The 15,731-nt window shown below is 35.0% G+C and overlaps 1 protein-coding gene across 3 annotated transcripts in view; it reads left to right on the forward strand.

Annotated features, from left to right (window-relative positions):
• Window positions 1-351: 351 nt before the first annotated feature.
• Window positions 352-15,731, forward strand: part of ADGRD1 (adhesion G protein-coupled receptor D1) — a 159,908-nt gene continuing 144,528 nt past the window's right edge. For 2 of the 3 annotated variants that reach the window (XR_006166755.1, XM_033008431.2), the window contains exons 1-5: window positions 352-949; window positions 1,046-1,082; window positions 5,140-5,223; window positions 8,551-8,646; window positions 11,570-11,692. Coding sequence is in view for 2 of the 3 variants with exons in the window: in XM_033008431.2 (XP_032864322.1) it covers window positions 881-949; window positions 1,046-1,082; window positions 5,140-5,223; window positions 8,551-8,646; window positions 11,570-11,692 (409 nt within the window). In the remaining variant the exon portion in view is untranslated. The remainder of the gene's footprint in view (window positions 950-1,045; window positions 1,083-5,139; window positions 5,224-8,550; window positions 8,647-11,569; window positions 11,693-15,731) is intronic. The other variant, XM_033008432.2, reaches the window with a different exon arrangement.

The following is a 15,731-nucleotide window of genomic DNA, read 5'->3' on the forward strand; positions in this document are numbered from 1 at the left end:
AAATTAGTAATTTTTTACAGGTCATGCTTATTTAGATAGAAATACAATCTGTTATTTTAATAAATAGATCTTAGTTTCCCTTCAAAAACATCTGTCCAAAACCTGTTTTATATGAACATTTGTTCTGGCTTTGAGTCTTCTTTAAGCGTGCAGATTGCTGGGAGCAGTAATCTCTTGTATCTGTTTGCTGAAGCACATCGACTTGTTTCCACTTGTTCCTAACAGGCTGGTGTTAGGACCCAGAAAAGAGACAGCAGCAACGTGATATAAATAGAGTACCAGAATGGGACAAAGTTTGAGAAGAAAGCATGACATCACTCAGACTTGCTCTCCACCCAAAAAGATCTGGGATGGAGGTGCAAACGTGAGCTGGACAAGCGAGGAGTTAGCAACTCTTTTTCAGCTCAGTTTCTGAGGAAATACTGAGGGTTATACGCCCTATGTGCTATAAGGAAGTACATTTTCTTGCTAGCAAAACTAAAACTGGCTTCAGATCTCTGACAACATGAAACTAATTGAAAGGAAAAGACAACCTTAGGAAGAAAGTTGAAAACAAGATTTTTTCTTTTTGGCACAGATTGTAACAGAAATATTTGACTTCTTTCCATGGAACAGTACAACTTTCGGATCTGATGCACATTTCTTTTAATTTTCCTCCAATCACGATAGTTTATTTATAGTTAAATGAAGAGATCAAAGTGTGAAGCAAGCAAATACTCCTTAAAGGGTCTGGAAGGATATTTTGCCATCACTGAAGGAACGGACTTTTTGAACCTGCATGGAAAATGTCCCTTTTAATACAAAAAGTATCAAAGGAAAACTTATGATTGAAATCTTACAGGAATTTTATTTCAATTGTACTTTTAACTTTAAATAGACCATGGAGAATTTATTATCTCTGATCTGTTGTCATTATTCTTTGCTGATTTTATTTCAGTACAAATATCAGGTAATATTCTAAATATGGACAGCGTTGAGATATATTTGTATTTCTCTTAGCAAGTTTTGCCTCACTATGTCTCATTATGTAATGTTTTATGTGCAGGTGTATGGAAACTATTCCCAGCTACCCAAACACCCAGGTAAGGAACGTTCTATTTACATTTTATGACAACAAGCTTAAATATTTATTTGATTTTTGTTGTTTGTATTTTTCATTTTCTTAGTAGCTCCAAAGAAGCTGTGATCCTATGTTTGAATGTCAGCTTTGTACTAAAAATGTAATAATGTCTAAAGTATCAGACTGTCCCAGTCATTTTAAATTCAGTAACCTATCTACTAAATATTCTGCATAGAAATATATTTGGAGAAAATTTGCTTGTATTTGATATGTAGAAAAATCCTATATACACTGTTTATTATTATATTTTTTGAGCATGAGTTTCTGAATCAGACCTCTACACAGACTATTTTTTTCCTCAGTGTCTTAATGTTCAGCATTTTCAATTCAATAATTTACAGTTAGATATACCAGCTTGTATACTTTGCCGTACTTCAGCATGGCTTCAAGTCATCTACCCTCCTCCCAGCCTTCATGCTTAAGTTTAAATCAGTTACAGAGCATATTAAGGATCTCTCATCTGTTTTCAATGTAGAAAAAACTTGCTCAAAGATTATTTGGGGTCTGTGTGTATAACTGCAGAATTCTTCTCTTTATATAAATAGTTTAACCTCAAGCCTCATGGTGGTGTACAAGTACAATTTTACTGCTTTACCAATTCATGTATTGCTTTGTGCTTTTAAGTTTTAACCATATGCAATTATTTTAAAATAAAATACAGAGTACTGTGGAAAAGCCATGTTGTCTGCTATTGTAGTAGCTTCAGCCTGATTAGTTTCTTTTGTCGTACCTTCACTTAAAACCAAAGAAATAGTTTCATTTCTTATAGATGAGGATCACTGGCTTCTAGCTGATGGAAAAATAGTGGGGGAAAAAAGCCTCCCTCAAAAAGGGGGCAAGTTACACAACCTTTATTTTGTAGTATAGTGTGTGTGTATGCATAACTGCGAGTGATGCTTTCTGATTTTGAGCTAGGCTGTAAATAAGTACTGTGATTTTGTTATAAACACTGTGTAGTCACTTATTGAAAGGATATGGCAAGTATAAATTTAATTCAATGCAACAGGTATTTGTTTTCAGAGGTCTCCTCAGGGCTGATTGGCTGGAAGTAGGGTAAGAGCATGGCTTTGTATAGTTCAGAACTGGGAGCTGCGAAAGCCACTGACATGCAGTGTGGAATTAGGCAATTCCCGTTGTTGTATATCTATTTCCATTCCCACTTTTTTCCAGATTTTTAATGTAAGCTCCTTAGAATATAGCTTCTCCTTATGAGTTTAATGCCAACCATAGCAATGTCTTTGTCATGATGCTGCTACTACTGCTACTAGTACTACTACTACTACTAAAATACTTGTCCCATGTTGTTACACAGTTTTTTGGCATCATCTAATTTTCTCCCAGAATTTTTCTTTTCTATTTTTCTGATTTTCTTTTTCTACTACCTCTTAACTTTAGTCCTTTTTTTTTTTTCCCCTGATACAAAAGGGAGATGTTAATGGGATCAAGAGATATTTGCATATAAGCACACTGTGGAACAGCAGGCATGTTCTGCGCTCTCCAAAATGGAACTGGTAGTTTGATGAAAGATGTGTGGAGATACATTAGCACAGGTAGCTTATATGGATCTTAATAACAAAGAAATTTATAAATTTCATTTTTTGCAGCAGCAGCCAGAATATGTTCTTTGAAGATAGAACTAAGCACATACCCAGATTTAGTTTAAATATATGCAAAAATATTTGTTCCTATATCCAAATTCTTCAGTGTGCTTTGTCATGCTCAGCTTGGTTGAGTTTGGATCACCTGGAGTTTTCAGACTGGGATTTGTACGTGTTTATTCTGTGTCATTATTCTATTACATTGGCAGTAGCTTTCTCCTTTTGTTAGCAAATATGCCTTTCTCTGTATCTTGCAAATATTCAAAGGAAATGTATAGCCATAAAATCTCATCTATTTCTCTGAAGACATCCCCATCTTATCTATTTATGTTCATGCTCCCTCTCTGTGGGAGAACCTCTGACAACTGCAAAAGTTTCTAGTTAGGTAGTCCGCTAATAGATCCTGGTCAATTATTAATAATTTGTTAGATATCTTAGGTATAGTTGAGTTTGGAAGCAAGTCTGAATAGTTCGTGTATTCTCACAAGATGCAGAACTTCTTTTAGTTCTGTGTTCTCAGATCTACAATTGCTTGTTGTGAGTCTAGCAATTTTATTAGCTTTACACTCTTATTAAAAATAATCTTAATTTCTTCACTCTGTCACAGTTCTGAAACTATACCATGAGGATGGAGGACAACAAAGTGATCTTCACTGTGCAGGCTAGGCAGTTTAGGGATACAAATAAAATTATTGCACCTTCATGTCCATGTTAAAGAAATCCTGTTTGTATCTAGGACATTAGATTAATAGAATAAATATCAAATAGGCAAGCTGTTTTGATCTCAAGAGTGAAGATGGGTGCGGGAAAGACTGTGAATGTCAAAGGACACTGCTTTTGTTTTGTTTTAATTTGCACACTAGGTGTGGGGAGATTTTGTATGGTGTATGACAGCTGAAGTGTTTTTAACAAACTTATCTCTATAAGCTTTGTACCTCAGGTTCTTGAAAGGTTGCTTGGGAATGAAAAATGACTGTAGGGCAAAGAACTACAGATATGGTGTAATATAAATGCTTGCTCTCTTTGTCCCTGTCATCCATTGTGTTGTTCCACCACCCACCTCCCAAAGAAAAGATTAACTCAAACTAATAGGAAGATATGCCATGATGGTGAACAAAACACGTTCTCATTTGCATTTGCAATAAAATTTCTGTATATCTGTATCAACCTTCTAAAACTTTTTTACACATAGGAGATTATTATTTTATTTTGGCGCAGATGGCTAAATTAATTATTTTGAGAATAAAAGATTTCTTGCAGCTAACAAGGTAATAAGAAATTATAATTAATGTTTTCCTACGTTATTAATGCTCTACCCTTAAAATAGAAATGTTATCTTAACACAAAATGTGATTGTTTTGGGCAGCCCACTTCTGGTCAGGTCTGAGTAGTCACATCTACTAAAATCTCTTCAAACTCATTAGACTGTGTGGATAAATCTATCAATGGAAACCAGTAGATGTTTTGCTTTTGGCATCTTGTCCACCTGTTGCTAAGAGGACATTTAGGGAAACAACATGTTCTTATCAGCCACAAGGAGTTGTTCTGGTTTTGGTGTAGTGGAGAAGGTTCTGAAAGAATAGCTAATGCCATATGGGGAGGAGTACATTCTTTTCAATATGTTGCTTAGTACTGTGGAACTCCTTCTCCCGAGGAACATCAAATTCCTTCTGTTAAAGGAAGTTCTGCTATATGACTGTTAAGGTGGAGAGTTATCTGGAGACATCAGGAAGGGTAGACTAGGCAGTAACAACCGTGCAGGCACCTACACTCTCATCCGTGTTGCAGCTTCTCCACCTTTGAGTACTGCTGCTTACTATGCCTGACTAGTGTCTCTCTGTAGAAGACCAAAGGTGAGAAAATGCTTGAATTAATTGCGCTTGTTTTCCAGTGGGTTTTGGAGAGAGGATAAGACTCCTGGGAACTCTAGCATCTTCTACTCCCTTGAATTGCAGAGAGCTGAGTTACCTGTGGAGGAGGCAGGAGCAGAAGTAGTATGCTATAGAGACTAAACATTCCCCCATGCGTTCCCTTCTTGGTGCTTTATACTATCCACCATGTGTTTAAAATCTCAGTAAAATCTTGAAATTATTCTTGAAGGACTCCTCAACCGTTACTTCAATGAATCCTGCCTGCACACTAGTAAAAATTTAGTCAGAGATTGTTACACATTTTAAGTGCATTTAAAATAAAAATCAGTTGAGTTTTTAAAATGGGTTTTCTGTAGTGGTCAATCAGATATATGGCTTTAATCTACTCTGCCATTTTGATTTATGATCTCACTTATGTGCCATACATGATTTACATAAAATATTTTGTTTTACTTAACCTGTTGTCCTCCTTTATTGTTCTATTCTATGGAGACTTGCACTCCTTGTTGGTCCTTAATTTTATAACCTTTTCATCTGTGTTTCTTGAAAGGGTTCAGAGTTCTTGCATCAGCTTCCCATTACTGGCCATTGGAAGATGTGGATGGAATTCATGAGTTTCGGGATACAAATGGAGGTAGACAAAGGATTCGTTGACAATGGCAATAACATAAGTATTTGTGGCAGTCTGTAAGTAGAAAGGGAGCAGGAGAAATAAAAGGGGTTAGCTTTTGTACCACAGCAGTTGAGATTTTTTTTTTTCAGTTAATGTTTTCACAGTGCTCTGATGTCCAAATGATATTGTATTTGTGAGCTGATTTTTATAGAGTATTCTCAGACATTTTATGGGCTGTCTATGCATTGTTAAGGTTATAAAGAGAAAAGGTTTATGATCCAAAAAGTCATTGAAATCACATTGTTATTAGTTGGTTTGGTACCTGCATAACACGCACTAATACACTCAGTGACTGAGATCTTCGGGTATGCCAGTAGTGAAGATGCCTGCTTCCTTTTGCTTTTTGGAAGGAATTAAATGCCCAAATTCTTCATGCACTTTTGAAAATTTCATTTAGTACCTATAGAAAGAGAAGTGTAAGCTCTTATCTGAATACTTCTTACTCATTTTTATCTGCTTTTGAGTATTTCTTAAGAAATAGTATTGCAGCATTAATTCAAATTCTTTTTCCAATCGGGCAAAATCAAGAATGGTTTGGTAAGGCAAAACTCTCACCAATTTCAAAGGGTCAGTTGTCAGGGCTACAGGATCCCAAAGTGAATGATATTAAAATGCAGTCCAGTTGGATTCAACAGTTTTCTGGTTCTGATGTTTCACATCAGGACCATAAAGGGTAGTAAGGGCTTCTCAGGGAAGTGCAGGTGATGTAATTAATGGAGCTTTGACCAAACCACTGTATTCCATCGCAGCGTTATGGGCTTGCAGGGCTGTTCCCTTCAGATGAAATTTTCAGCTATGCACTGCCTCCTTCTGAGACTCAAAGGTCCCTTAGTAATTTCCACATGAACTATTTTTTATCTTCTGACATTTTAGCCAATTCCAAGTTGGCCTGATGTATATTCCCCAGTATTTCTCACACTTTGGCTGACTACCTTTACAGTTGAGCTAAACTGTTTTGTACTAGTACAAGGGGTAGCTGCTGTGTTACTACAGGTGACTGTAATATCTCTAGCCAGAAAGATCACTGCAGAAGATTAAATCAGGAGTGAGAGACCTTTACAACCTTACATGAAAAATCTTACAAAAGTGCAGTTATTGCTAGTTATTACACAAAAATGGCAATATCAATCTCTGTTCCCAAGTGGAGAAAAGATCCATAAATATCTAAAACCTTTTATTTCAGAGGTGTTCAAGTATTTTAAGCTTAAACTTTGACCCATCTTTCCACAAAGTTTCTTAAAGGAATGAAATCGGCTGACCCATTATAAATCCGGGCAATATTCTGCTCCCATTAGAGGCTGATGGCAGCATTCCTACTAACTTCAATAGAATCATAATTTGGCTTACAAAAAGTTACCATATGAGTTCTCTAACAGTGTATTAAAGTAATTTTCTGACATTGGACTTCATGTAGTTTCAAGAAGAGTAAAGCACTCCATATCTAGAACTGTTTTGGCACTCACAATGAATTTGTTTCGAAAGTGCTTGAAAGCAGTATATAAAATATAGGTCTTGGAAAAATGACAATTGATGTTAGATTGTTTTTCAAATTATGTTAAATTCCACTATTTCAGCTAAATTCAGAAATCTTTTCAGTAGTTTCTTGTAAGAGATAAAGCAGAACATATAAAGTTCCTGATCCTACATAAAGAGATAAAGCAGAACATATAAGTTCCTTCACTTACAGGAATGGGACTGGCTCACATGAGCAATCTCCTTTGACTCCTATTATGACATTGTGTTAAATAACTTTATAAATGAACCAGCTACATGACTTTACTGAAAAAAGTTTGGAGGACTTTGTCTCACTATTATTGCAGAGGATGCCAGTAGGCAGAAGTCTTACTCTCTGCAGTGCAATTCTGACATTGAATTATTTCTTTAATGTTGTAGTGGATAGTTCAAATTCTTCTCAGTTGCTTTTATTGTGTCTTATAATACACAGATATTATTTCAACTGCCTCCAGCAGAGGTTTTATGTTTCTATCTGATATTTGCCTTTGATATACAAGAAAAGTTTTCTTTATTGTTGTAATCTAATGCAGGTGACAATTTGCTTGTTTTGATACTATTCTGATTACACAACTCTTCTGTTTATTGCTAGTCTTTCTTGTTTTTCCACTCATCATATCATGCAATTATTTTCATTCCATGTTTTTCCTCTTAAATCCTTGAAGCATCATAATCTGTCCGTCATGTTAATCCATTTTATTTGTTGAAGTCATTGTGTGTGAAGCCAGATTTATATCTCTCAATCCATTTGTGTTGTGAGAGAGTGTCAGCAAATTTTTTTTTTTGTTGTCTCAGCAGCAGAAGCAATTGAAGGGACACAATCAACTTAAAATAAAATAAAAAAAAATTAAAAATGTGGCCACGTTCAGGTTTTCATCCGATCCCTTCTTTTCCATGCATTTTTCTCTTAAGGTTTTTATATGCATTTTTTGTTTGTTTGTTTGGGGTTTTTGTTTGTTTGTTTGTTTTGTTTTGCTTTTTTAAGAACATTTGCCTTTCCCTTCTGTGAGCTCAGTTGTAAATCCTGGATCAGTGTCTCTATTTACTTTCATGAGCTTTCCATCAAGCTCTATTTGCCTGCCCAGGGTAAATAATTACAGTATGTAAGATAGTGTTAAATTATCAAAGAAAAAAAAATATTGTTAGATATAAAAAAGTTGGGATTTTTTCTCACGTTTTTATGGAATTTCTTGTATTTTAATTTGTGCCCATTGCCTCTTGTCTGTTCACTGGGTACAACTTAGGAGAGTCTGGCACTATCTTACACCTCCCATCCAGTGTTTATACACACTGAGAAGATCCCTGAGCTCTCTCTTCCCCAGGCTGAGCAGTCCCAGCATTCTCAGTCTTTTGCTGGACTTGCTCCAGTATGTCCATGTCTCTCGTACTGGGGAGCCCAGAAGTGGACATGGGACTTGAATTGCCCCTAGATTTTACACCAGTATAATGATGTTTGTTATAATTGCAGAGTTCTTTACCAGCATGTTTATGCTTCAGAGCCCTTCATCTGCAGTTGTATTTTTTATAGTTTTTCCTTCTCAGTAAGGAAAAAAAGTTTAAGTGATATTGTATTTACTTAACTTGCGTAGTTGAATAATGTAACATTTACATGCATAAGAGTCCTTGAGATAAGTGGTTGTATGATAATTTTAAAGGCCACTGACCAACATCTGTGATTTTTGCTATGTTGAGAGATATGAACTGGTTAATTCATTACTGATTGTGTTTATTCATTGTTTTGCTTATTTGCTTATTTTCTTTTGTTGTTCCACCCAGCTCTAAGAATCCACAACTTCACTGTGCTTCCTTCCCATAACTCTACCTTTGTATATACCAATGACTCTGCCTACTCTAACTTCTCTGCAACTGTAGGTGAGGATTTACATATTTTTTTGTTCTGCATTTGTCAAGCTTGGATGGTTCTTGTAACATTGGATTCAAAATTAACAGTGAGTTTTAGTTCAAGTGGCCAAGTGGTAAAGTTCTATTTATGCTTACATTGTCATACATTATTGAAAAAGCACCCGTGTAATGTTATCTGAATTACTCTGATCTCCTGGGAGAGGCATCCTCATGTTAAGCAGTCCATGGGAATATGGGCCTCAGTGGTCCTCCAAAACCTAAAATATTTCTATTAAGCTTAAAAGAAACAGAGATGACATTTCAGAGGAACATACAAGAAAAAATAGTTTGATTTTTTTTTTCTTGTCTTTCAAGGTTAAAAGGAAAAAAAAGCCATCTGTTTATCATCATTAAATAGTAATTTTTAGAGAACACATTAAGACAGAAAAATGCTAGCAAATTTAAAAAGCCTGGAAGTAAGACCTTGTCAATCATGACATCTTTGATTAACATATGGGTGGGGTTTTTTGTTGTTGTTTTTTTTTTGTTTGTTTGTTTGTTTTTGGTTTTTTATTTTATTTTATTTTTTTAAGGCAAGCAACATTTGTATATGTATGTCTTTCAATGTTTTGTTTTTGGTTTTTTTTTTTAACATCAACACACCAAGAGATAAAAGTAAGAACAGAAAATAACAGTTGTCCAGGCAGAAATCTGACAGATTGGAAACTAGTTACATCTATACAGCATAAGCTTTAAATTATTTAATCTGAGTCACTAGGATTTATACTTATGTAGGTGCAATTGAAATGTGACCGCTTGTGCACTTTACAATTAGGTATTAACTCACATCTAGTTGAAAAATCTGACCTAAGGAGAAGGATGGAAATGGTAGGACTGTCATTAGGGCTGCTCAGATACTAGGAGGTTTATATTAGAATGTTAAACCCACTATTTTTCTACTCTAACAGTAAAACTATGCTGGCAAATGTGAACTCTATTAATAATGAACTTCAAATGACCCTAATTCCTTTCAGTTCTTTCTTATCTGCTTTATAGACCATTTGCATAGTTCTCACATAATAAGATATATTCAATATGAGCATTAAAAAGAGTGACATCAATGGCAAAGGAAATGCTATGGAAACAGAAATGTATTACCATATGGGATTTATTCTGGCTATGTTAATTTAGAATTCAATTGACTGTAGAAGAACTTAGAAATGTTTGCTTTACTCCATAATACACACTCACATTTTTAAAAGAAACTAAATTTAATCTATCAATTAGAGACCGAACTTGATAACTTCTTCCTGAAAGGTCATGGAAGGTACCTGAAAACTGATATTTGTGTTGAGATTTTGAATGAACTAAGAAAATATTTAGACATACATTCACTGAGAGCTACGCCATGCTGTTGCTGTTTCCTTGAGTGGTGTTATCCTACAGATGGGCCAGCATTGTGACTGCTGTCCTCATGCCTGATTGTTGTCTGCAGTTTGAAAATGAGATGTGCTCTTTTCCCCATGTCCCCATTGCATAAAAGGATGTACCATCTCGAAGCCATGACCACAGTATTGGTGATTATCACTCCAGATAGATGGTCTGTCTCTAGCACTGACTGTGCATCTTCAGCATGATTTGTGCTGTGCTGTGCAGAAGGCTTCTGTTAGGTCAGGTAGATATACAGAGATAAGCCCCTTACCCTTCATGTGATTTAGACCATTTGTGTGCCTTCCTTGTTTCACCTTATGATCACTTTAGATTTTCAAATATCAGGCAGCACCTAGCTGGCAGCATCTGCTTCTCAGAGCAGGAAAAGTGTATTCTCATTGCTGATGTTTCCCTTGGAGCTACTGTTCTCCTAACACTTTTTCAGAAAGAATTATAGAGAAGGATCTTAAAATCAATGTCCTGAATCTTCACAATCCTTGCAGAAATGCCATCACAAACAATGATATTAACATGAAAATCCATAATGAGCAATTACATTCTGTCTGCTTGGAAATAGGTGATAGAATGTTCAGTGTTCTGTGGAATTCAGGTTTTTCAACACAGCAGAATTTTTTGATTGTGATTTCTTATTGATTTCATTGCTAAAATTAGTCCCTCTTTTTGTCTTGGAACAAGTGAAATGAATTCACATCATCATCTATCAGCTGGACTTTCAGACATTAGTGAGATTTCCTATAATAAACAAGCATAATTTTTTTAATATTAAGAAGGCTCATGTGTTTTAGCTAGTAAGAGATGAACCAACAGTGCTTTTCTTTAGGAGGGAACACAAGCAAATCACAGTCAAATCACAAGACAATTAGTCATTATCCATGTTAGACAAAGAAATAGCCTTTCAAAATGACAATGATGCCATACCAAAGGATGTCTGAAAAGGACATATATTTCTGTCTTTTGAATATAGCTTGTCGAGTATATTTCATTGAACTTTTTTTTTTAACGAAAAGTAGCTTTTGATCACAAAATTTCCCTTAAAAAATGAGGGAAAGCCCTATTCTGTTACATTTTTGATTGACTAAAGAATTTCTTCACTAACTCAGCTTAATACCTCTGTGATGTGTCAGGTATTCAGAACTCTGGAAAGCATAATATTTATTCAGATTAATTTGAAATAATAATAATGTATGTGTTCTATCAAGCAGTCTTTAGTTAATCAAGAATCAGAGAGATGGAAATGAGTGTCACTTTTACAAACTCGAAAGAGTTATCTGTATGGTTCTTTTTTTTACAAAAAAAAAGCCACAACAAACCACTAGCAAATCCCCACCAAACTCAAAAAAAAAAACAAAACCAAAAACAAAAAACCAACCAAAAAACCCAACAAAATAAAACCTATAGTTAGGACAAGATAAACATATGAGGTGTATGAATCTGTTAAATTAATGTTTCCAGGAAGTTTTGTTTTATATAAATGGTAAACTATATTTTGCTTTTCCTTCAGATATTGTGGAAGGAATGGTGAACAAAGGAATTTACGTCACTGAAAAGAAGGGAGTTACCTTTCTCTTCTTTGGAAGCTATCAGAATTCTTGCATTAGTAATCCAGAAGTTTGTGGACCTGAAGGTTAGTAAATTAATTAATTGCTATTTACTTTTCTTTTGTTGTCAAATTATGTAATTTGATAATCATTGTTTCTTTCCTCATTGCTATGTACTCTCTAAAATTCTAGCTTGACACTTTTCTTTATTGACTTTTAGACAATTGAGTGTTGATTGCTGAAAATTTAGTCTTTTTAAACTGAATTTTAAATTAGAACTAATCACGAGCTAGTCAGATCAATGATCTACAGTGTAATTAATTCAAACAGAAATAAGCTTACAGTGCCCAAAATCTTGCCTGTGGCACCAAGATTAATTCCTACCAGAACTGTAGTTTGACAAAGAATTTGTCCTACAGGCTTCAAATTTAGGAGACAGTTTTTCAGGGTGGCCTCTTAGTAGGAATGGTTTGGGGTTTTTTTAGATTTATCTTTGGAGAAAAAAAAAAATTTCAAGTCTCTGGTGTCTTGTAATCTACTTGTCCTCATAGGTGCTTAAATCTCTTCATTCTATTTTGCTTCTTTTCCTTTTTCTTAGGCTAGGCTCACAAAATAACAGGTGAAATAGGGGGCACAGGTTTGACAATGCATTGATTTCAGATGATTAAAATTGTATATGTCTGTCAAACCAAACATGCAACTAGTTACTAGCATAAAACATTCATTAGAGATTCAGTAAAAAATTGAAGGATCAATGGAAAATGCTGGCTTTCCTTATATAAACTCTAGCAGTCCCTCAGTTTAAGAAGTATTTTTAACATAGAATTTTCTTGCTTTTTTTTTGGCCTTGATTTAGGCTATTCTTCAAATGGATAACATTACTTGAAATAGGATTTTTTTGTTTTTTGAGCTGCTATGGCAAGAGCTGTGTATGAATTTCTTAAAGTAGGAAAATCTCAGAAAGCCAATGGTACACAGCTATTACCTGAGAGTACTAGAAAAAGTAACTCAGTATCCTACTGTAGGTATATTTTCTGATACATGTTGTATCTTTTCATACATTTTTCATACCACTGGGAAATAAAATTCATCAGTAAGTCATATTATTTCTACATCTATAGTATAACATAATAATCAGAATAAATTATTTTTATAGTACCAGAGCACTCCCAGTATCTCACAAACTAGAACGTTAAACACATAAAACACTAAAATGTTCAGCAGATAAAATGTAAAGAGAAGAAATCATATAAACAATAAATACCAAATCACTATAACAGGTATTAAAAAAAAAAAAAAAAAGGAAAAAAGCCAAGACCCCTTTATCTAAAGAGAGTATCTCTGTTTTTCTATGAATGAAATAAAGCCTGTGGCAATAAGATGTAATTTTATTCAAACCTACTATTGCTTAAACATCCCTTGATGTTTGTTGGTTGCAATTGTGTGAAACTGGTGTTAAGTACACTTAAGCAAGGAATGCTTTCCAAAATGATCTTTGGATCTTTTCAGATGAAATATTACAACCTATGAAACAAAAAACCCAGTATTTTTTCCTAGGTTAAATTTAATAACATTTCAGAACTGTAATTTTGACTTGAGAAAACAAATTCTTATTTTTTAAATGTTGAAACATTCTTTCCCGCCTTCTTTCTTTCTCAAGTAATTTTTAAACAATGGTTTTCTGTAAGCAGTTTTGGCCTCATTAAAATGTCATTTTCAGTCAGAAGAAACATTTGTGAAAGATGCAAGAGAATGTTCTCTTAATCATTAATTTGAACACAATAGAAGAAGTTGTATTTAGTCAGCATATGTGAAGTTGAAATTTTAAAAAAAAAACCTTTAAAACAAGCAGCCCTATGCACAACATAGCATTTCATAAAGCTGTGTGTTTATTGTGTGCCTGACTTAATTTTTATTTTTACTTTTGTCATTCCATGAATCAAAATGCACATAAGGAGAATTTGGATCCACAGTTTTCTTGTGGCTACAGAGTGATCAGTAGCTACAGGGTAGTCCAATAGGATAGACAGTCAAAGATGGGGGAAACCAGCTCCACTGCAGACATGCTGTATAACTCTTTGTTATACAGATATATATATCTGTCTTTGTCTACATCATTTAAACTTCATCTCTCAGCCTGTAAAGAAGGAATAACAGCACTTCCATACCTTTCAGAAGTGTGGTGAAGCACTGGAAAAAGATTGTGATGTTTTGACAGAGAAATTGCAGTAATTAACATGGTTGGCCTTGGTGGCCCTTTCACTGAGGTGGTGAAAGACAATGTGCAGGTACAAGGGGGTAACTCAAGAGGGTTGGATCAGTGTTTTAACCTGTTACTGGTGTGGTAAAGAAGCTGAAATACGAACTCAGGCATATCTACTGATGAAGGTATTGCAACTTGCTTACGACAGACCTCAAATTCTTCAGTTGGGAGTTCACAGCATTTATAGCTTTAAATCTATATACATTAAGATCTAGCAAATTGTGATTGATGATGTTCCTATATTGATTGATTTATAGGAGGCCAATGATAATTGATTAACATTTTCATTGTGGTTATTTTATAATGTGTAAAGCATTTAGGGAATGGTATGTAGATCGTGTAAATTGATGGGTGCTGTCATGAGGATAAACGGAAAGATCAGTTAGACAGGAAGATACTACATCGTTAAATCATTCATTCTGCAATAATATAATTTTTAACTTTTCTTCTGAGTTAATGTGACAAACGAATACGTGAAATATAAAAAAATAGTTTCCAGAGAGTAGTGGAGAGGGGAGTATTTCTGATGACTGTAGTGAGCTGTCTGAGGTTTTTCTATCTTTAATTATAAAACTATGAAACACATCAAAAAAACCCCGCTATGTTTTTAACAACAAATCTACATAATAGTTTGAGGGCTTTATTAACTTGTTCTGGGCTATCTCGTAGCAAACTGGCAAAGTTCATATTGCTTGGGGGGTGTGCAGAGCTGCTTACAATAAAATCATCCAGACAGATATTTTTATTACATGTCAAAAGATCATAATCAGCAGGTTAAGGGAAGTGATTATTCCCCTCTGTTCAGTGCTCATGAGAGCATATCTGAAGTACTATGTCCCATTTTTGTCCCCCAATACAAGAGATGCTGACAAGCCAGAGTGAGGCCATCAGATGACTTAGGGGGCTGGACAATATGACACCGCAGGGGGAGGCTGAGGCTTTTCCTTTCCCATGAAGAAAAGAGAATGTTAAGGGCTGTCTTAAGCTATTTGATGGGTGGTTATAGAAGCAGATGGAGCTAAATGATCTTTGAGATGCACAATGAAAATGTGGCAGGCAACACAGGCATATTGTAGCACAGGAAATGATGATTAGATCTAAGGAAAAAATTTTCTTTGCAATGTGGGTGGCCGAGCATGAGGATGGTTTGCACTGAGAGTCTGTGCAATCTGCATCTGTAGTGACATTAAAATCTCAGCTGAGCTCCGAGAAACCAGATCTAGCTCTGAAATTGCCCCTGCTTTGAGGCAGTTTAGACTCGGTGATCTCCAGGATCATTGCCAACTTAATACATTATGATTTTTTGTGACAAAACCTCTTCCACTTCTGTACTTCATAAACTTTTTCTCAACCTGCTCTGAACTCAGATTTTATTAGCACTTTGTACTATAAATTTGGAGATGAACATTTTTAGGAGCTGTTTAGCTGAGCCATTTTCTTTGTAATTACATTTGACTGCAGAACCTCTACAGCAGAGCCACTATGAACTTTTGATGTGTGAGGGAGGTTTAATTTGCTACTTGTGTTTCAGTCAAGCCTTTTGGGGTAACCTTTATTAAAGAAATAAGCCATCTTACAAAAATCATATTTCTTCACTAATGTGCGGTCTGAAGAACTCTTCAGTTCTACAGTATAATAGTAAAATTTACTGTGAATTGAACAGGATCATTTGTGGACAAAGTTAATCACATGTGCACTTGCAGGATTGCATTTGCATTTTGGGAAGAATTATTTGATGTTTGTGTAGGTGGGGACCACATAATTTTGACTGTGGCTCTGAACATGTTGCTATCCCTTTCTTTCGCATTGTTTTTTTCCTTTCAGCAGTTGTTGGAACACTGAAGTGTGAAAACACAGGCAAT

This window comes from Tyto alba, unplaced genomic scaffold, assembly GCF_018691265.1.
Source record: "Tyto alba isolate M040663 unplaced genomic scaffold, T.alba_DEE_v4.0 Super-Scaffold_44, whole genome shotgun sequence".
NCBI classification, from domain to species: Eukaryota; Metazoa; Chordata; class Aves; order Strigiformes; family Tytonidae; genus Tyto; species Tyto alba.